This window comes from Parasteatoda tepidariorum, chromosome 5 (genome assembly GCF_982258835.1).
Source record: "Parasteatoda tepidariorum strain Cologne lab strain chromosome 5, Ptep-v5.0, whole genome shotgun sequence".
NCBI classification, from domain to species: domain Eukaryota; kingdom Metazoa; phylum Arthropoda; class Arachnida; order Araneae; family Theridiidae; genus Parasteatoda; species Parasteatoda tepidariorum.
The window spans coordinates 68929807-68952344 of record NC_141759.1 but is presented as its reverse complement, the minus strand read 5'-3'; the positions used below and the strand labels follow the sequence as shown (position 1 = coordinate 68952344).

At 28.5% G+C, this 22538-nt stretch overlaps 1 protein-coding gene across 1 annotated transcript in view; it reads left to right on the top strand.

Moving 5' to 3' along the window:
* LOC107444753 (monocarboxylate transporter 12) overlaps positions 1 to 19898 on the top strand; it is a 41215-nt gene extending 21317 nt beyond the window's left edge. The window contains exons 3-6 of the mRNA XM_016058976.4: positions 10118 to 11545; positions 11697 to 11924; positions 15311 to 15593; positions 16674 to 19898. Of these exons, the coding sequence (XP_015914462.1) occupies positions 10292 to 11545; positions 11697 to 11924; positions 15311 to 15593; positions 16674 to 17050 (2142 nt within the window). The 5' untranslated portion in view covers positions 10118 to 10291 and the 3' untranslated portion in view covers positions 17051 to 19898. The remainder of the gene's footprint in view (positions 1 to 10117; positions 11546 to 11696; positions 11925 to 15310; positions 15594 to 16673) is intronic.
* The last annotated feature ends 2640 nt before the right edge of the window (positions 19899 to 22538 follow it).

Here is a 22538-nt window from a genome sequence, read left to right as displayed (position 1 = left end):
GTTTCTAAGTTTTCTGAATTTGGGTAGCAAAACAAAATGTAATGCAAACTTAAAAGTAATAAAAACAATGTCTAAAAAAGCTAAATAATAAGCTAAGTCTTATAATATCTGTCTTCTTATATTTATTTTCCTCTTCATCTTATAATTTTTAAACAACATGTAAGTTTAAATTGTACACCCAAAACAGCGTTACGAATTTTTAAATAGAAAGATGGTATATTAATTTTGTTTAAATAATTTTCATTTTCTATAACAGATCAAAAATGGGACGAGATTCTAAATAAATTAGCAATCCTATTCCCTCATTAATTGTGTAATAAATTTTTCCTAGTTATCTTCAAGTTAATTTGAATTTGCATTAAAGCCTAGCTAGTTATTTAATTGTTTTGTAATTAGTTGCATCTGTCCTATATAAATATTTTCAAATTATTAAGAAACTTATTTTTTAAACCGAAGTTATAAATTTAAGATCTTTGATTATTATTTTTCTTTCTTTTAATACTTTAAGTTATTCCATTTTACTACTTTATTAATACTATGATTTTGATTTTCAAACAGAAAAATTTTGAAAGCAATTCTACTTCAAATTATAATTAATAGAACTGCTGAATTTTTTTAAATTTAAGCAAACAGGTTTATTTATATTTGCTTAAGTTTCATAAAAATTAATTTATGATACGATTAAATCTGTACAATACTATCTGCAGCTAATGAAACTAGCACACATTAAAAATTTAAATTACTCATTATTTTATTAACATTTGTAAAAAAAAAAATTCTATACCACAGTTCGCCCAGACGAAATGTGGAATGTAATTATAATAATTTTAGAAAAGGTTTTGTAAAGTCAACTTTCTTAAAATAAATGCTCGAAATCCTCTTAATTACTTTGATTTTACAGTATTTAAGAAATCAATGGCTAAAGCATGAAATAATTATTGCTGATTCGCATAATTTTAATATTAGATCATATTAAACTTTCAAATTCTATTATTAAAATTTTTACAATTTTAAAAAAATTTTAATATTATGAAAGTTTTAAATAATCATCACTTTAAAAAAAAATAAAAAATAAAATTTTTTATTTAGTATACAATACACCATTTCAACTATTGTGTTATTATAAATTGTTAAAATGTAATTTTGTACAGAAAAATAATGTATTAAAGTATGTAGAAAAATGAAAAATAAACTATTTTTGAAATAGTAAATGATGTTCGAGCTCATTTGTTTTATTTATTTATTTTTTTGTATTTATTTTAATGCACAAAAATTAAATAAATAAAAATTCTACATATTTTCATACTAAATATCAATGCATTTATTTATTTTTTAACTATAATTAATTCAGACAAAAGCATTTTTATGTTATTATTGTAAAATATATTATTGGTATCAAAGCAATATAAACTTCTAGTATTATGTTTCCACTTGAGAATCCCGCAATGTTTATAAGTGAAGGAAGAAAGTTTTAAAAATATTGTAAAGATTCATTAAGAAGAAAAGAAAAGAAAAAAAGAAACATCAGAAATAAAAATTGTGAATGAATTTCCGTGAAATAATATTGCTAATTATTTCGCTTTTGTTATCAAGCACGTGAAACGGAAAATAAATAAATAAACAGTTCCTTAATTGCGCACTTTTTAGTGTTCCAAAGCAGTTAAAAATCCCTAACATCATTTTCAACACACTCTTTTCCCTCATCTGTTTTCCCTATTGCTGAAGAACAAAATTATTTTCTTATCTTAACTACCACACCTGCTCGACCCCACCCTTTTTTCCATTTTGACAGTTTGGATGAAATGACGTTGGGTGAAATGACGGTGGAACCCCCTCCAACGCCTCCCAGGGCTAAAGAGAATAGAAGGGCTGGTTCACTCCTTTGAAGTATCTCTTGCCGCGCCGATCCTCTGACGTCACTCTAGTGACGTCACTTTGGCGCAAAGCTCGCACTTTTACTTCAAGAACGGAGCGTTTGGCCTTACTAGCTCTAACTAATATTGGATCATTTCTTTTTGCGAGATATTCTAAGACATTTGTTATTTTCTATAATGACTTTCCTCAGTTTTTGCAGTGAATTTACAAGAATTTAAAACTATTATCTAAATGCCAGTTTGCGCGATTGCAACTTGCAAAAATTCTGTTATAAAAACAAAAGGAAAAAGTATAATTTTTCGCGTGTTCCCTAAAGTAAATGAACAACTATGTAAAGAATGGATTCCGAAATGACACAGTTAATATAAAACAGCAATACGTTTATTCTGTCGTAAAGAACTTTTATAAAAATTCATTATCTAAATAGAAACCGCCTCGCTACTTCATAAAGAAAGGCAGGTGAAAAGAATTAAAAAATAGATAAAGTCAAAGAAAATTAAAATGTAAGTCAGAAGTATAAATAAAATGTATAGTATATAGTTGAAATTCTCCTAATTTCATAACATATTTTTTAATGTAGTTATTCTAAATATTTATGATTTTTTTTAAAAATTATATTCTGTTCAATTTAAATATCTATGTATTATATCATCGTAAATTTAAATGTCTATAAACAATTGTAAAATTTCTGATGTCATTATGAACCTAAATTATTATTTTGTTTCAGTAATTAGCGTTTAAGGTTGATGTTTCCTAATGATTAAGTATGAACAAATTGCTATTAACGACATATTTTAAAATCAGGGATTCTAAATTTAACTTAACTTATCTTTATAAAAGAATATGTAGATAAAAAAAGTGTCGATATATGCCTTCATTTTTCTTAATAGTTAAAGTTAAAACTGAACTTTTTAAAATAAAGTATTTGTCGTGTCATTTTCACCAACTAGCAAAACATTTTTATAAGTTTAAAATGGTATTTTTTTAATATAATAACCAAGAAAGTTTTTTTTTGAACTATGTTTATGAACGGAAATAATGTGTTAATTACGTAAAGTTTGAAGGCTAATAACCAGAAAAAGTGTAACTTATTTTTACAAGAGAAAGATTCAAAGTTATCATATCTTTGCTTGCGATCTCCGAGATCTGTAGACACAGTGACGTCATGAGGAGGGAAATCGTAGCTTCAGCTCTAAGAGCGGAGTGAACTAGCCCTTGTATTCTCTTTAGCCCTGAACGCCTCCTGTCTCTAGCAATAGATCCTGCTTCCTCCCAGCCAGATATTCTACATTCTTTTAATTCGCCCAAAAACATGCACTGGATGGTAAGTCTGGGTCTTCCTCTTGTTCTTTTACCATCAGGGGCCCATGTAAGCGCAACAGATGTAATTTTTTCTTTGGGCATTCTAAGGATATGTCCGAGTCAGCTCCATCTTCGTTTTTTAATTTCATCCTCTATTGTTTTTATTTTAGCTTTCTTTAATAGAGTTTGACTTGATACTCTGTAAGGCCAGAAAATTTTAAAAATAAATCTTAAATATTTGTTTTGAAAGGTTTCTAATATTTGTATTTCGATCTTAGTCTGTGTCCAGGTTTCTGCGCCATTTAATACTACTGCTCTAACAATAGCTTTGTAAACAACTATTTTTGTTTTTATTTCAATATTTGACTCTCTCCAAAATTTATGTAATCCCTTAAAACATGTTCTTGCTTTGATTATTCTCTGTCTAATATATCTTCACTACTTCCACCTTCCTTATCTGCAATAGAACCTAAATAGCTAAATGACTCTATGTCATCTATTTCGTGATTTTCGATTTTAATTTTATCATTTTTCTTTTGAGTTATTCTCATTACTTTAGTTTTCTTCTTGTTTATGAATAAACCTACACTATTTGAATATTTGTTGAATTTGTCTGTTTTAAGCTGAAGGATATATATGTCAACTTATGTATAAAAACATTTTATATTTTAAATGACTGTATCGATTTAGACGATTATTGAGATGAGCTTGTTTTATATAAATAGCGAAATGACTTGCATTGTTTATTAAAGAATTCCGGCACAAATGAAACACATACTTATTTATTCGGAATTTAATGCCTTTTTCAGATTTGCAACTTCATCGTCACTAAGCAGTATATTTCTAGTTTAGTTGACACACCTCTTAATAATATGTTATTTTTTATTAGGAAATTGCACATTGCATCATAATATAATGTTAAGTTACATAAGTAAAAGTTTCATAGGGAAAAAATATTTGTGTCATTCTTTATAAAAATGCTGCATTGAGTCATATATATATAATGAAATGTGGAGTAACGCGCTCATAACACATTGAAATGTAGAAAAACGAAGGATTTTAATGCAATTGTTGAAGATTCTTCACTTTTATATGAAAACGTGTGACTAAATGTGATACAAATCGCAAAAAGATCTTTTTTTAATTTTTAGAAAAAAAATATGGAGCTCATTATTTATAAAGTAAATGGCCATTTTGTAAAAAGGTTTTTAAAACGTTAAGTTTATAACGAAATGTCTGAAACTTCTGCCATAGGATTAATTTTTCTCTTTCTTATCTATTTTTTAAAGGACGGAGAGTAAAAAAATAGAAACAAACTAAGGTAATTTTCGGTGGTTTTTTTCCCTCTACGTACCGCCAACAAGCCCTAAATATTCCTAATTACTTAAGCATAGGTTTATATGTATTCTTTGTCTTCCGCTTCCAGTTTGCACCCTCTCACCGTTTCACAGCTCCATATTGACATTACAAGTCAGTAACTCAGAACAGAACCTTGTAACTTTGAACCTTGCCTGGAAGAAAATGTAACTTTTGGATCAAGCATTGAGACAAACTAGCCTTCATGGAGGTCTTTTTGACGAAACTAACCTGCTGCAGTATTAAATGAAGATTAAAAAAACCGAAAACCATCTGCGTTTATCACCACGGCATTAGGATTCTAACCCATGATCCGTCTACCATAGAGGATATTTTACGTCTGCTCAATGCGATGCGGGAATGGAACTCGTATCTAGCAGACATGACTCGATTCGAACATGAATCACCTCATCGGAAGACAAGCCCTCTTTCCTCAGGTGTTTTTAATTTTATTATTTAAGATATGACTGAATGTGATATAATTTTAAAAAAATAGATTGGTCCGATGCTACTCAGGCGCTCAAATTGACACATTTCCTATGGTAATTTTAAAATTGCGGAATTCGCCTCGTTAAAATTGAACGACATTTCAGTTAAAAGTTAAACGTAAAGTTAGTGACGGAAAGTCCGAATTTTGTGCCACGGCATTAATTTTACCCTTCCTCAGCGATTTATGAATGATTTGCTCTACAGAAACAAACAAACTTGGCTTAAAATAGAAAGAAACATCGCTTTTGATCAGCGATTCATCACTTTTTTATCCCCTCTACGTACCATTTTCGAAACCTGAAAATTCCATTTATAACTTAAGTTAATCTGTACTATTCGTCTTCCTCTTTCAGGTTGTCCACTCCGCGGCTCCATAATAACATTTCTGTCCACGGCAGTATTGTTCTGAATGCTTGGTTCTTTTTCACAACTCCAGACTTTGCTACTCTTTGTTAAATAATACAGAAAGTAAATTTTTAAAAAAAATTGCATAGAGCAACGCATTCAAATTGAAGGATCTAAAAATGTTCATGTGAAAGAATAGGTTTAAAAAATCGTATTTATTTCTCAAGAACTATTCAAACGACTTCCTCCTAATTTTAGAGTTAGTCTTTTGAAATTTCATAAATTGATGCCAAAATTTGTGTGTCTACTCTCTAGACTACTATTTTATTTTATGTCCGTCGTTGAACAGCCGACCCAATTTTTGGGTTTACAACTACTAATGTTCAACTTCGTAGCCTTGTAATTTTGAACCAATCCAGAAAACAAGGAAACTTCTGGATCAGTAACCCCCAGAGGTACTGATTTGTTATGGGAACACGGATTTTGCGACTCGACAGATTTAACGTGCATCAGTCACCTCTTCGGCCAGCTGGGATCGAACTCTTGAACATGGGCCCATTGCCCTACCAACCAGTCAAGAATTTTGATCATAATTAAATCTAATAATAAAATAGTAATGAATGAAATAATTAATATAAAAATTTATATCTGCGCGGAATAATCTATTTTGTGGAAACTGATTCCCTTGCTATCCAGGAAGACACTTACGCTTAAGTGTCAACAATACAATGCTGTGGAGCAGAATTCAAAAGGCACTGGCCCGCTCTAAGCTGTCTAGCCAAATATGATGATAATAATTATGGAATTACCTTTAGTTAAGCCAATTTAACAAAATAGACTGATTACCAAATTGACCTGAAGCGGTTCAGACTCTTGTGACCTTGTTTTCTAGATCAGCGGTTTTCTAAAGGTGTTTCACGGCTGTGGTTCCGTAGAATGATTATATTTGTATCTAATCAACAATATATAATTTATTTAATATTTCGATTGCTTATATAAAATGCCAGTGTGAAAAAAATAGCTAACTTTTATAAGAATTTTTTTTTTTTTCGATAACAGTAAACTATATTATTAAAGGAATATGCATTTTTAACATGAATTAATTTATCGAGCTTTGCAATTCAAAATAAAATAACTAGTTTCAAAAATAAAAAATATTGCGTTCCTCTGAATTACTATTATCAACATTTATGACATTTTTTTTTTTACTTAAATTTTTACCCAAATTATACTACACCAAGAACCAATTCATAATATTATATAAATAAATCATTCTTTACAATAAATATTGTGGAAAAAAACTAGTAGTTTTTTTTTCCCAATAGTATATTAACGACTGTTAGTGAGCTTTTTTTTTTTTAGATAATGCCGAGGTTCTGTAAAAAGCCCGGCATTTAGGATACTGCGCATGGGGAAATTGATGTTTTCTCTGTCTGGCAGAGCTACAGCGGTTGAAAGGGGCTTTTCAGCAATGAACTTACAAAAAAACACATTACGTACCTTAAACAAGTAGAGTTATAAACGCAATTATGAACATCTACTTAAATGGAAAACCCATTTCAGATTTCTGTGCAGAAACCTCTGTAAATCATTGGCTTTATTGTGGAACTGGCAAGCGTCATATTTGATTAATTTAAAAAACGCAGTACCCTTGGATAAATTGACATTCCAGATAACTTGACCTTTGTCATTTAAATTATTTCATAAAAGAAATACTAGGTTACTATTAGTAACGTAGTATTTCATTTATTACTGTATAATGTAGTCCTAGTATTTGTAATCCTAGTAACTACTAATTCAATGTGCAATTTATATAAATGTTTGTAATAAATAAGAGAAAATTATATTTTTATTTATGTAGAAGCTACGGGTTAGTTTCAAAGGAGGACGGGTACATTGTTAGACAAGCCGTCCTCGGGGACGAGTAAAATTTCTGAGTTTTTTCGAGCCCTGTTATTATGAGTATTCATAAAAAAAACTTTTTCTTTCGTTACTTAGATTTTTGATTGCACTTATCAATTAGCATTTTAAGGTCTAACTTTCAATCCTTTAATGCACGAAATTGTCATAATTTATAAGTTATTCCGTTTTTTATTTATTTATTTCGAGTACTGTGTGTTCATTTTAAAATTGCTGACATCGAGGGGGAGGAATTTTGTTTAAAACAGCTAATGTCTCTTTGTATGAAACCACAGAAAAATAGATTAGTTCATGGATGAAACTTAATAAAAATAAATATCTTCGTATCTAAAATATCTTATTACGATGTTGCAATTGTCGAAAGTGTCGAACACGCTCTTCGTAAAATTATAAGGTTTCTCTTTGAACTTATTATTTTTTAAGCTTTCTCCTCACTAACTTATTGTAGAAAAAAATATTTTTTTGTTCGCAACCGTTATTGATTTGAAAATTAGCCATTTTATTCTAAAACTGAATTTCTTTTACCATTGGAATAGAGTTCGCTAAAAGATTTTTTTTTTCTTAAATCTGCCTCAGATTTACAATTCATTTAATATTATTATTATTACTACTACTACTATCTTTGTACCAATGACTATTGTTATACTAATCATACTCTAATTTAAAGAGGAAATATAAAAATGGTTTAACTAAACTAAATATTCAACTATTTGAAAAAGAAAATTCTCCATTTAAAATCAATTTCTTTTAATCGTATTTTGCGTTAGTTTTTTTAATTTATAATACTTAAATATTTTGTTATTTCCTGTTTATGATATTGATAACTTCCAGTTCGTTTCTGTATTTTTATTTATTTTCATTTTATCAATCAAAATGATGGGGGGAGGTGCAGGCTTCCTGGATTAAGTCAAGATGACGCACTTGCTTATTTTGTAATTTCAAACTGCATTAATATTGTCCAGACTTCATTTAGTTTCTTTAATTAATGCTTACTTGACAGTTTCCCCCCTTTATATATTTATGTTCTAATGTTTTTTTTTTTTTTTTTCTTCTTCTTCTTTCTTTTGGATAGATTATTTTCATCATAATGAGACTGATAAATTAATTAAATGATGTATTGCTTTTTCTCTAGCTGTACAATCAATTGAATTCATTTTATTCCCTTGCTCTGCAAAATAAGATTTTCTTACTTTTCCTTTCTAGATTGAAGAGTAGAGGCATCTTTTTTTTTATCTTTTGAGTGCTAATTTATTTTGTAAGAAAATAAATGTTTGTTTTTTTCTTGTCAGTTAACATCTAGTTTTTGTTAAAGGAAATTCCAGTATTTAAATCTGTTACTAAGCGCTGAGTGATTACCCTTTTTTTCCCCCTTATGAATTTGCTCTTTTTTTTCTTTTTTTTTTTGTGAGCAAATTTGCAAACAGTTTTTAAAGATTTTTATATTTACCTTACACGTTAAATTAAATTTCGATAACTACGAATTGCGGTTTTCACAAATTTTCTATTCTTTAAAATAGCCTATATTGATCATAATTTCAAAACGCTTATTTTTTCAATTATTCTTTTGGTGATTTTTTAGTTGTAATTTCAATTAAAAGTTTTAGTTTATTGTTAATAATTCTAATATGACGCTTTTACTTAGTACTGTTATTAATTGTGTTCCTTTGGTTTGCTAATATTTATTAGTTGAATGTGAAACCTAATATACAGGATGTTCCAAAATTTGACCGACAAATTGAGAAGGGTGATACGATTTCAAGAGGATGATAACTCACCCTAGAACCAGGGGTGAAAGCGAGACGGAAAAGAGAAAAGGCTGGTAGTAAAACCATTTCAGTTATTGCTAGTTTTCGGGAGAAGTATACTTATTCTTTTTTTAAAACTATTCAACAATATCTATTTAATCTTGGAAAAGAGCAGATTTATATATATATTAAAATCTTAAAGAAATCTTGGTAGTTACAGATATTTTATTTTACCCGGAAAAATTGCTATAATAAAATGTCTTTCGTATCAGTTTTTCATCTTTTCCGTCTTGCTATATAAAGGCTTTCAGCCTTGCCTAGAACGCTAATCTCCACAAGAGGATGAAAATCGCGAAAAACTGACACAGCAAGTAACTTATAGCAAAGATTATCGTCGTTTTGACAGACTTAGGTACACCTAGAATCATTGAGCTCGTCCAGAAATTGTTTTTTCATCGTTTTAGACTAAATAATGATGTCACTGGGCAATCCAATTCGGAACAATGATTGTGGTAATTAATTTAATGAAATTAACTAAATCAAGCAAGTTTGTAGTATCTGTTGTAGTTGTTTCTCAACGTGTTTTTATTTATTATTTATGGGTTTTCCTCGATTCAACGTGGTTTGCGACTCCTTGTTAAAAGGTAAGTTTTATATGTCTAGATTCGTCCCGCTGTGGACTGATAGAACACCGAAGTCAAGCATCACTGGCTGCGGTCAGTAAGCGGGTGGGTGACCACTTTGACAGTTTAATGAGGAGGTATCGGTCCGCATTAAACTGTTCTACCGTAAAGTGCTTGACTTTGAACGTAAGTCGTCGGGCTACCAAAGCAGGGGAGCCATCCCCTCTGCAGAGGATCAAAATTGTGATGACATATCTTCCTCGGGGATGTTTCCCAGACCGTCACCAATAGCCTATTGTGCAGCTCTAATGCGACGTAAATAAAATACCTACATGCTCTATATAAATTTTATTACCCTTTAGTATTTGTCAATCGAATGTTGGAACACCCTCTATAAATTATAATAATACATTTGTCCCTCCTCCACTGTTACTCCCCTCTATAGAATTTTTTTTATTCCAGTGCTCATTTTTGGAAGTTATCTTCTAATGGACAAAAGGTCTTGATGCGGAACTTCAACCTGAAACAAAACCCCTACTTCTTGTGGCCGATGGCAACACCAACCAAGCTGAATGAATTTAAGCTCTCGATTAATAGCATTTGTAATATTAATAATCTAAATTTAACACATCAAATATGGATTCAACTCTTATTAAAAGTGGAGAAAATGTGGACACTAATGACTCAAATTTTAACAAAACACTATATAAAAAAGAGAATTCTAATAATATAAAATGTAGCAATAAAAATAAACCAACTTACCAGGCTAGCAACCGTAGCTTATCCTCATCCTCTTCTTCAAGCAGTGGAGCTCCCGAATCCTCTCTACCACCCCCTCCTGATGGCGGTTGGGGTTGGGTTGTTGTGTTTGCTTCATTTATGATTAATTTTATTGCCGATGGAGTGTCTCTCTCATTTGGGATATTATTTGTTGATTTTATTAATTATTTCGGTGAAAGCAAAGCCAAAACATCAATGGTAGGCTCGATTTTCCTTAGTATGCCATTGTTAGCTGGTCCCGTTGCAAGTTATCTCATCGATCGTTATGGTTGCCAAAGAATGTGCATTTTGGGAGCGCTGCTCTCCACCATTTCATTTGTCATCAGTGTTTGTGCTGATTCCCTGGAAATCCTAATTTTGACTTTCACTTTAGCTGGTATTGGCCTCGCTCTCTGTTATGTTACTTCTATTGTAGTAGTTGCTTATTACTTCGAGAAGAAGAGGTCTCTTGCAACGGGCCTCGCTGCTTGCGGAACAGGCATTGGTAATTTTGTATTCCCTCCATTAACTCGATACCTTATAGAGCAATACGCTTGGCAAGGCACACTTTTGATATTATCAGGTTTCTTTCTCAATATGATCGTATTTGGAGCTCTTATGCGAGATTTAGAATCACCTGCTGATGAGGAGAATGACAAGGCTGATGACTCATCTGAAAGCTGCAACTTGGACAACACCGAGCGATTGTGTAGTTCCATGGTTCAACTGCCCACGTATCTTAGTAATAACTTCCCTGAGGTGATCTCTGAGCTGTCCAGTAAAGAAGGCTCGCATCTCAACTCTCTGCTGGAACAGCACCCATACATCCTCGATTCTTACGTGAAAAAATATTCTATAGATTCGACTGAATCGTCGTTAGCCCAAGAAAAAGGAGAAAAGGCTTTGAAGAAGAAAACTCGCAAAGATCTCGCAAAAACTTTTTCAAATTCATCAACCAGGGAATCGTCAGTTCCTCCAAGGCTTGATGCCGCTTATCTTCACAAAATAAGGCTTCAAAGAGGTAGTATTACTTACAGAGGAGCCATGTTAAATATCCACCGTTATCGCTTAAAAGCATCAAGTTGTCCAGATATTTATCGAAACAGCATGGTCACTATTAATGAGGAAAAAGTGAGTATTATGCATATATTCTGTTGTTCTTACATTACTTGAGCATGATATTTAATTGTTAAGGCAATGCTTGAAAGTTTACAGTTTAGTGTCATTCATATTTTGCTTTCTAAAACTTATCAATTTTCATTTAATATTCACATTTTTTTAGGGATGTATGTTTCTTGATGATTTGAAGATTCTTATTTGTGAAATGTTCGATTTTACGAATTTCAAAAATATTGGATACACAATATTTTGCCTGTCTAACTTCTTTCTGTATGCTTGCGTTGATGTTCCGTATGTCTACATACCAGATCATGCTGTGAATAGTGGCACTGATATGAATGATGCTTCGTATCTAATATCAATTCTAGGTGTTCTGAACTGCTTAGGTGTGGTAAGTATCAGAGCTTTAAAATTAATTTTACCATTTTAAGAGTAATGAGAGAATTATATAGCTCTATAAATAGATTTTTTCTTTTCAGTTTTTTCGTTATTTTGCACTCTTATCAAGGAATAATATTACGTTCTTCACGTTTTGGTGAGAAATATAAGTTTTAGTGATGAAAAAAGAAAATTTCGAAGCTATTTTTGCATTTTCTCCGCGAACGATATGTCACCGCGAATGACAGCCATTGCCGTCCGATTTTTGGCGATATGTAACCAGATGACGGCTATAGCCACCCTCAGAGTATCTCTAACAAAATTCTCTTTTAATGAATCTGTTAATTACAACTTCTTTAAAGACTTTTACCATTTTTTAATAATTCCTCAATATTAGATTTGTTGGAGAAATTGTATTTTAAAAATTAGTTATCTCAAAATAGTCTTGAAAATCATCGAATTTTGAATGAAGGTCACTTCAGTTTTCGTGACCGTAGATACTTTGGTCCTGAATATTTAAATTTAGAAAAGAAAAAAAAAGAAGCATAAGTACGGATTTTACAAATGCGTTAATTTTTCAGTAATATATCGAAGAAAAAGGTAACATTCCAGATAACATATAAATTTTTTGAGGGGGGGGGGAGAAAGAATGACATAATGAGCAAATAATGGTTACAGCCGTCAAGAGTTTTCCTGGAAACTCTGTGACATAATATGAGAAGTAATTTTCACTTCCATTTGTACGACTGACGCTCGATAACACGCAGTCGTAAACAGTTGGAAAAAAATGAGTTTCTGAGCAAATCAAATGTGTGCGACAATGTGTTTAGAAAGTTATGGATGGTGTTTTCATCATAAATGTAAACAACAATTTCGAGCTCTTGGCCTGTTCTACTTCCGTTTAGAAAGCTACTTACTACAGTTTTTTTCTGTCAGGCGATATTTTCATACAGATAATTTTTTTTTAATTAAAAAAATAAATTATATAATTTCTGAGCTCAAATTTGATGTATTTTATAAGATATTAATGATAATTCTAGTGAGTTTCAAGTGAAAATTTGTTTTAGTTATTTATAGATGTATTGTTAAAAAAGGCTGATGTGGCTGCTAGATTTAGGAAGAACTCGCTTTTTTGGCAGTCCCAATTTGCCCTCTTTTTTACTTGTTTATTACTGTTTTTTCTTGTTGCAAGCCGCGCACCATCATACTTTAGTGTTAGCATATTGTTTGAGCAGCGAGATTAAGTTCATTTTACAAATTATCATTTAGGTTTAAATTTCGAAATTTATATATTGTTGAGAATGTAAAAAGTGTCTTATAACGATTATTTTTATCAAATGACGATTATTACCTTTTGAAATGACAGGTCTTTAAATGACGATTCTTTTAAAAGGATTCTTTTATAGTCACATCACAAATAATAAATCAGGTAACAAATTCATATATGCAAGAAATAATCCACTTGAGAATCTTAAAACACAATTATTACGTTGTGAGCCAAATGACGTCAAAATACGCCGGAAGCAGTAACCCGGAAGTATGAAAACTTACTGCTCACCCTAGTGTAGAAAACACCTTCCATATGAAATTAGGAACGTTTTTATTATTATTGCATGTATTCCTTGGGATTCTAAGCAACTTGTTTACCACGCTAAACTGAATTTTCCTTTCTTAAACCTGTCTCACTGAACAGTGGATTAGGTCAGGAATTAACACAAGTTACAATATTCCAAAGTGTATTAGTTAACGATGACTGAAATAGAAAGAATTTGAACCAATATCTTGAAAAAGGCTCTAAAAGTGTCTATAACACGATTTTTGACCAATTCTTGTATCTCTCAGAATTTTCCATTTTTGATTTAGGTTCAAGTAAATACATATTATAAGACATTCAGTGAAATTTTTGAAAATTTATTGAATAAAGTTTTTTTTAATAGTTCAATTTTATCTTAAACACTTTGCTTATTGTTGATGTTGATAGTTGGAATAGTTTGAAATGACTTTGTTAAATTCTAAAGCTTACAAACAGCACCCTAAAACGGGTTCTTAACTTATATTTCTTCATATTTTATTTCTTGTTTTACTGTATATTTCAAAAGCACGATGTTTGACGAATGTGACAAGTTTTAACTGAAGCTATGTGCTGGTCAGGAACCCATCCTTTCCTGACTGCTATCCTCAGAATTTATCGTGATAGTATAACCAAGAGAAGTTTATCTTCCTTTAACATTCTGACAGCTTTAAGATTGTCTTATGGCTAGAGCACTAAAATCTTAACTGTGCTGACTGACTATACATGATCACTAGAATAGGTTTTATCGCCAATCGAAATTGCAGGTTTGGCAAAAGATCTCAAATTTTAGCTGCTCTCTGTGTTTGTTGACAACAAAGTTTCAATTGTTACCTGACTGCTACAGTCAGAATTTTTCCCCGAATCGAAATTATCACCCACAAAAATTTTGACTTGTTAGAGATTAATTTTCAACTTGAGCTCTATGTTTAGGGATAATAAACGATTAAATAATTTCCTGGCCCCTACAAAAAGAATTTATCGCTTAATTTCGAAATAGAAAAAATAGTCAATCAAATTTTCAACCAGCAAAAAGATTCAAATTTTGACTATGCCTCTGTGCTTAACTACAATACTAATTCCAACTGTTTCCTGGTCGCTTCAAGTAGAATATCGCCAAATAGAAATTACCGTCAATAGAAATTACGGCCAATAGTAAACAAATTTGTTGACCTTCGACAAATAAAATCTTTTCTAATCTGGAATTCCAACGTTCAAGTTGATCCCAGTGCCTAATTCTAATACTATTTCCTAAATTATGCTAGCTAATTTTTCGCTGTTCTTAACACACATCGAAATTTTGACTGTTTTCCATAAACAGACCAACAAACAAATTACAAAAAAGTAGGATATAATGTAATCTAATAAAAAAAAATTAAAAACGAAGAGCGCATCACTTTTGTAACCGGCTGAAAATAAAATGATGTACTTTTCATTTTTGGTAGGACAAAAACAGAATTATTTTCTCCTTTTTAGTACTCTTTAAAAAGGTAGTTTTTAATTTTTTTTTCCAAATTTGATAAAAAAATTATTATTTTATTTTTGCTTTGCTTAAAAAAAAGTTTGTCATTTCACGATTTTAGCAAGTAGTCAGTGCGTAATATTGTCAATCAGTAAAATTGTGTGAAATTTTGTGTTATTTTCTTAAGTTTAGAAAGGTTACATTTCTTGTTCTCACCTCTCAAATCCCTTGAAAATTTTTATGTATTTTTCTAATTATTGTTCTTTACATTAAGGTTACAGCCAATAATTTAAAAAATTTATATTTGATATTTTTGATTTTTAATCATGGGTACTCTATTGTATTAAGAATTTGTAAATTTCTCCAGGTAACGGTTGGATATATTGGAGACAAGCCTTGGATTGACTCAACACTCCTATATAGTGGTTTCATATTGCTCAGTGGTCTATCATTAGCCTTGTTACCCATTGTAGCAAATTATTATGTGATAGCTTCTCTAGTTGGAATTTATGGTTTTACAATCAGTGCAAATTATACTCTTGTACCTGTAATCATTGTAAATCTGATTTCACTCGATAACTTCACTGGAGCATATGGACTGTTATTACTTGTTCAAGGCAAAGCTAGCTTAATTGGACCTCCTGTGGCTGGTATTACAATATTTGCACTATTAGTTAAATATCTCCTTTTTTTCTTATAACTTGGAATAGTAAGGAAATAAAATCCTTTAAAAAAATCATCTAGACAAAATGCCTGGCTAACCCTTTGACGCAGATGGGACACTGGTGTCCCTTTTATGCATATATTTTTTTTTCTGATGCTGTAATTACAAACGAAAATATATCTTGATATTTTTTTATTCTGAAAAACAGTCTAATTGTTACTTATCTGTTAGATTATCAAAATAGTATTTTTCTAAAATATAGAATCCAAGAAAAGTTATTTTAATATATATATATATAATTTATTCATATTCAAAAATTTATCAACAATTAATTAATTAGAGCAAATTATTGTTTGGAAGTGAGCCGTGTTTAGAAGATTTTACCTTTAACGCTGAAAAAGACACCAGTGTTTCATGCAGTATTTCATGTCCATAAATTAATAAACTGCTAAATATAATATTTTTCACTTATTTTTATCTAAATAATTACAAAATAATAAAAAAAAAGTATGAAAAAATATGTTTAATAAAAATTCTGCACCAAAGAGTTAAAAAAAAAACGTCTTCCATTTATAAACTAATTATCAATCCCATAAGTTTTTTTAAACCTAATTTTCTAAAAAATATTTCATGTTGTATGATTTTCGATTGCACAACATTTTTTTCTTAAACAAATTTATATTCTCAAACATTTTTTTTCCTGCAATAAAAATTTAAATTTTGGAGTGTCCAATTGTAAAATATTCTTGAAGATATTTTACAATTGGAATATTCTTATTAATATTAATTGGTATATATTATTAATATACTTAATATTCTTGAACCCACTTTAGTCTCATTAATCTAAAGATAATTTCATACAAAAAATAACTTTTAATTGAAATGAATAATTAATTCAAATTAAAAAAATTTTGAAATTGTAGATGGAACTTTTTGAGTTTTAAATGTAATTTTATTGACAAAATAAAAATTTAACGTTATTGTATACTTAAAATAGAAATCAGTATATGTAAGTGACTTTGTTTACTTATGTTATGTTATTATTCATGTATACTTCTTTTCTTAGGATGGCTGTTTGATGTAACTGGAAATTATGACATCACTTTCTACGTCACAGGATTACTGATTATGCTTTCTGGAGCAATGGTTATTCCGGTTTCAAAAAATCTTTGTAGAAAAGCATCGCCAATCAGCAGCAAAAGCTCTATCAGATCTGATTCTCGTAAAGTAAAATTCCAAGATAATCCAGGAAATGTTGATAATGTTTTAGAAGGTAAACTTGAAAATCGTCTAAATGACAAAAAAGTTTACAAATCAAAGGAAACCGGTGATAACACTACACCATTATTATCTACCAATAATAAAGAAATATGCATTGAGAAATGTAATGGTAATGGCAGTAAATCCATTTCGGTTTATGAAAATCCTCTTTCTTTAGTCTAAAATATAATGGTTATGTATTTTAACCTAAAGACTTTGATTTATTCTCTATTATATGAAATAAATATATAACCACTAAGTTTTATTTACATTCATTGATTATATTTGTTGCCATTCGTATTCATATATTTTGTTATTGTTTTGTATTTGTTTATTTGTGTACTTATAGTTCACTTGAACTTGAATAAACACAGTGACATTAGAGTAAGTATTTTTTGATGAAAGTTGTATTATTTTTCAAAAGTGTTGTTGAAACATAAGGCATCGAAGATCTTGCTTTTTCTTATTAATTTCATATATTTTAAAATGCACTCATATTTATCCAGTGTTTTAATAATGTAGGTGTTTGTTCTGTATTTTAATCATTGTTTGTTATCGCACATAATATCTAAAAGCTTGCAAATAATAGTTTACCCATTTTCAAAAGCATTTCATGTATCTAAGGTAAGCAGTTTTATTAACATTTCGTCATAAGTAACATCTTCAATCTAAACTAGCTGTTTATTAACGCTTCGTCATAAGTATAATCATGTTCTTTATAACATAACTGTAATCATGCCATAATAAAAACATTATTATGAATCAGTGTCTATTTTTAGTAATTTTAATTATCTTAAAACAATTTTATTTTAGATAAAAATTTTATTATTTCCTTTTTTTATATTTTTTTAGTGACAACTTATTTGTATTTGAGTAAAAATTGCCTTATAAGAATAATTATTCATATTTTTAACTATCTGTATTTATTTATGCTTAAATTTTCAAACCTGGAAGATTTAGTTCAAAAAATTAACATTCTATGTTTCAAGAAAGGAAGTTTTAGAACTATTATATTTTTGTAAACCTTATTTGAAGAATATTTATTAACAAAGTTGTATTTATTTGAATAGAAATAGCAATAAAATTTAAGTTGCCTATGCTTTTTCATATAGTAATAGAATTAGGTTCAATTTTGAATAATACTTAGTACAAAGTTCTAAGACTTTTTAAATCATTATAACTTGAATTCTGTTTGAAATGTAATAATTTTGAGCAATTTTAATTTCCTCGTAAATTTATAATGTTTCTACAGAACTATAGTTAGTCAAAACTGCATGAGCTGGTCTATTTTTTAAATGTCACTTAAATTCATGCTTAAGCAGTTAAATAAAAGCTGCATTTCCTAAATATAATGCGATGTTTGCTACTTAACTTTGCAATAACAATCTCTGTGAATGCCTTTTTATAGGTATTCCCTTTGTGAATTAAATCTGAATTTATTGTTATTGATGTGAGCTCTATTATTTTGTGATAATCATAGTGAATTAAATCATCTAGTCTTCTTCGTTATTCAAATGGCTGTGCAATTTTTACAGGGTTGCATTTTCCTAATTGTAAAGTTCAATGTTTTATTCACTTCACCTTACTGATACTTAAAAACAAGCACGATTACATTTTTTTTCATCCATTTGAATGTACAATGTAAATGTACAAGAATAATTTTTTTTAGAAAACTGAAAGATATTTTTAAATAATATCAAGATTGAATTGTTATACATAATTATCTATAATATTGAACCAAGCAGGTTAAAAATGGAATTTCTTGAACATAAAATAGCTCTTATCTCTACAATTACACGGATAAAATCTTCTATAAATCCTATGTAAAGTGACTTACTCATAAAAATAAGGATTCTATACTCATTGTTTACAAAAATTGCATTCTGAGAAATATATATCTTGAATATTAATCTTTTCATGTAATTCTTGTTTTGAGTTTTATCTTTCATTACATTTTTACACGAGTTCATTACATTTTTGCATGAGTTCATCAAAAAGCTGTAAATAGAATGCTATTAATTTTTTGGGGGAGATATAATATAAAATTTAATAAATGTTTCATTTAATTACTATTGATAAGTTATAAATTATATCAGCTAAAAAATTTTATTCTGAATCAGAATTCATTATTATACATTCCAATAAATTTGCTCATAAATTTGTTTTTTATTTTATTAATGTGAATTAATAACTAAATATTGTTTTCAGGAATTAAAAATTTTTTCAATAGTATTTTCACGAATAATATTCTAGGGTTTAATGATAATTATATATTATTTAGTGATAATATATGGGAATTATAGTTTTTTCACCCAATTTTTTTTATGCAAAAAATAAAAGGGCAAGTGAATTTATTCATTTTGTTCATTTCTAGTAAAAGTGAGGCCATTACCATTATCCTGATTACTATAAATATATATTGGGAGAAAAATCTATGTATACCTAATTCAGATTCTATGTGCATAATTTTTTAAAAATTATATATGATTAATCATGTAATTACTAACTTATATCCACATAATTTATTATATTGGATTATTTTTCATAGTTATACTGTAAGATTTTCAAGCATATCCTGAATTTAAATGAAAAATATATTTCTATAAAAGTAACCTTTATTATTTTGTTTAATTTCTTGTAAAATAATTTTTTTTTCTTTGAGTTTTTATTATATGCTGCTTACAGAGTAATTCACATCCCAGTTAATGCCTGCTTGGTAAAATACTTATTGATTATTGTATAAGTGTCTTAATGGAACTAACAGTCTGTGATGTGTAAAGATTAATAACTGTGCATTTAATGTGAATTGTGATATATTTACTGCAGTTTTGAATCATTATTTTTTAGTGTATATTTTTCAGTATTTCATTTTAGTAAGCTGATAACTGTAAAAAAATCTACCTAACAAAACATAATTTGGCCTAAGTCAAAACAAAAAAGGAAAAAAAATGTTTAACTTTGCACCTACTATATGGAATCTACACAAATTTCAAATTTGGGCACTATAATAGCCTTTCTTTCAGGTGCAGTATTAATTTTTTTTATGTTTATGACATATGTATGAATCTAATAATAAAATGCTCAAAATATTATAGTATAATTAATTAGGGTTTGATTTGTATAAGAACAAGGTTTATCCAAGCTTATTAATCTAAACAGTGTTAAAAATTGTTTATGTTAAGGATAAATCTTAAATCATTTTAACTATATGCACAATAAATGCAAAATTTAAAAAAATAACTAATGTTACTTTTTGAGTTGATTCAATTTTTATAACTAAGGTAGGATTAATTAAATGACAGAATGCTTTTTGGTATGATTTTAAATTAACAATAGCAATTTTAAGAAAAAAATTGCATTTATTTTAAGTATTATTGAACTAGATATCTAAAATTTACTTTTAAAGGTCAATCCCTAATTAGTAGTTCTAATTATAATCTTTATTAATAGAGTTAATTATTAGATATACTTTTCATTGATTACTTAAAATTTATGCTGCAATTTATCATTGTTATTAGCTGTAATTTTTATTTTTTTGTAATTTGAGAAACTGGAAATGTTTTATTTTGAAGATTATTTTGTTTTATTTTGAAGATTATTTTGTTTTTTGATCTGATATTATTTTCTTATTTTTATTTTGTTGTGAGATTTTTTTTTCACTTCTAAATGATTTGAAAAAAATATAGAATTCATTTTTGTAGTATGTTGGTCTTAACCGCAATGCTAATAATTTATAACCTATTTGTGAAACTTCTGTCAGTTTTTCAGGTACTTAAAAAACTTTTCATTTGCTATTTTCTTTTTATTGTATAGGTGCCAACTTGTATGATTTTTGAAAAAGATTTGTCAGAACGACTGTTATAATTATAGTAGGACGTTTTAAGATATAAAAATTAAGATATTTTGCCAATATTTAAAAGAATAATAGAATATTTAAAAGAATAATAGATATTTCTTAAATATGTTTGATTTAGGTATTAATTTTAAAAGCCAAGATTTATGCAAAAAAAAAAGTGTTGGTATCTCAAAAATATTTTCATCAACAACCATAGCTGTACATGTTGGCAGATATGTTATTGTATATTTAGTACTTATTTGTAGTATGTTAAAACATGACATTTCACTTAAATCATGGATCTGAATAATAATTTTTTGAGCATGTACTGAATTTATTTTATTACATTTTATGTTTCAATCCTTACTGCAATCTGTTAGATTTCGATTCCTAATTGATTCTAAGAATTTTTTTATATATTTTCTTGGTGGTTTTATATTTAACATTGGACTTAAAAGTTTCTCCTTTTTTTTCTTTAAAATGTTTTTCTTAAATTTTTATGAAGAAAAAAAAAATATTATAAGTAAACTTGCTTTATTGTCTAAAGTTTTACAAAATATTCAATCTTTTGTTTATTGTAATTAAATTATTTATAGGAAGTAATAAAAAATTGTGGTTTCACAAATAAATGAGAATACATATTTTGTGAAAAAGACGTAACAAAACTATATGCTCTATTCTATGCTGAAAAATGAAGAAGACATTACTAATGCTACTTAATTCATATAAATCTAATTAAAATATATAAAACTTGAAAAATAAAGATTATCATGATTTTAAAACACCTGTGTCAGACTATCCTTTATAATTAATATTCTAGTACTATGATAACTGTACTCAAGAACTGGGGAAACAGATTTGAATGCAATTTTCTACTTGCAGAATCGTCAACATGTTTGCATTTCAAGTACAAAAATTGCTCTGTAGCAAAAATTGCTCTGTGCAAATGTGCAAAGTATTATTATTCCATATCAGTTTTTCAAAAAATTCTTTTTTAGCTACTAGTAATAAAAAATCAAACACTTTGATAATGTATTCATACGAAGTAAAATTTTTAAAGCATTCATATTTCTGTTTTGAAATCCATGTTCATAATCTTTACTATGTCAGCTATTCTTACAATTCAATACAATGTCCTGCATAGAGGAATAATGTTATAAAATAATTTAAGAATTCATTATCAGAAAAATTGATTGACTATTCTTTAAAGTGTGCCAAATTATTTGTTTGGTCTATTTTGCCTAACTTCATTGAAATTTTTATAAATTGTTTTGAAGTAGAATTTTGTAATGATCGTATTTTTTTGGAGTATTATAAGAGATTTTCATTCACTATGCTGTAGAGTTACCAAATTTAAACTTGTTGAAGAACAGATTTTAAAACTGATGTTATGCAAAAATTAATTTTTTAATCTTTTAAACAATTGACTCAAATATCTATACTATCACCTTAAATTATGAAATATAATGCTTATAAAATATAATGATACTGCTAATTGACGGATAAAAAACATTCTCTATTTCCGAAATAAACAGTACCAACTCAAAAGATGTACAGAATGTTCTAAAAAATAAATTTTCCTTTCTTAAAATTTTTGATTGTGTTATAATTTTGTTATCCTTATTGCATTTGAATTTAACTTATTAGATAAATACTTTAAAGCTTAGCTTATATTTAACTTGTTCAAAAAGACATCTTCGAGCTCAAATGTTTTACTTGTGTAAAAGTCAAACCTCCTACTTAAATTACAATTTTGTTCAGAAAGTCTACTTATATTCACTGAAAAATGTGATATATCTTTAACTCAAATGGAAAATAAAATGCAACGAGAATTAC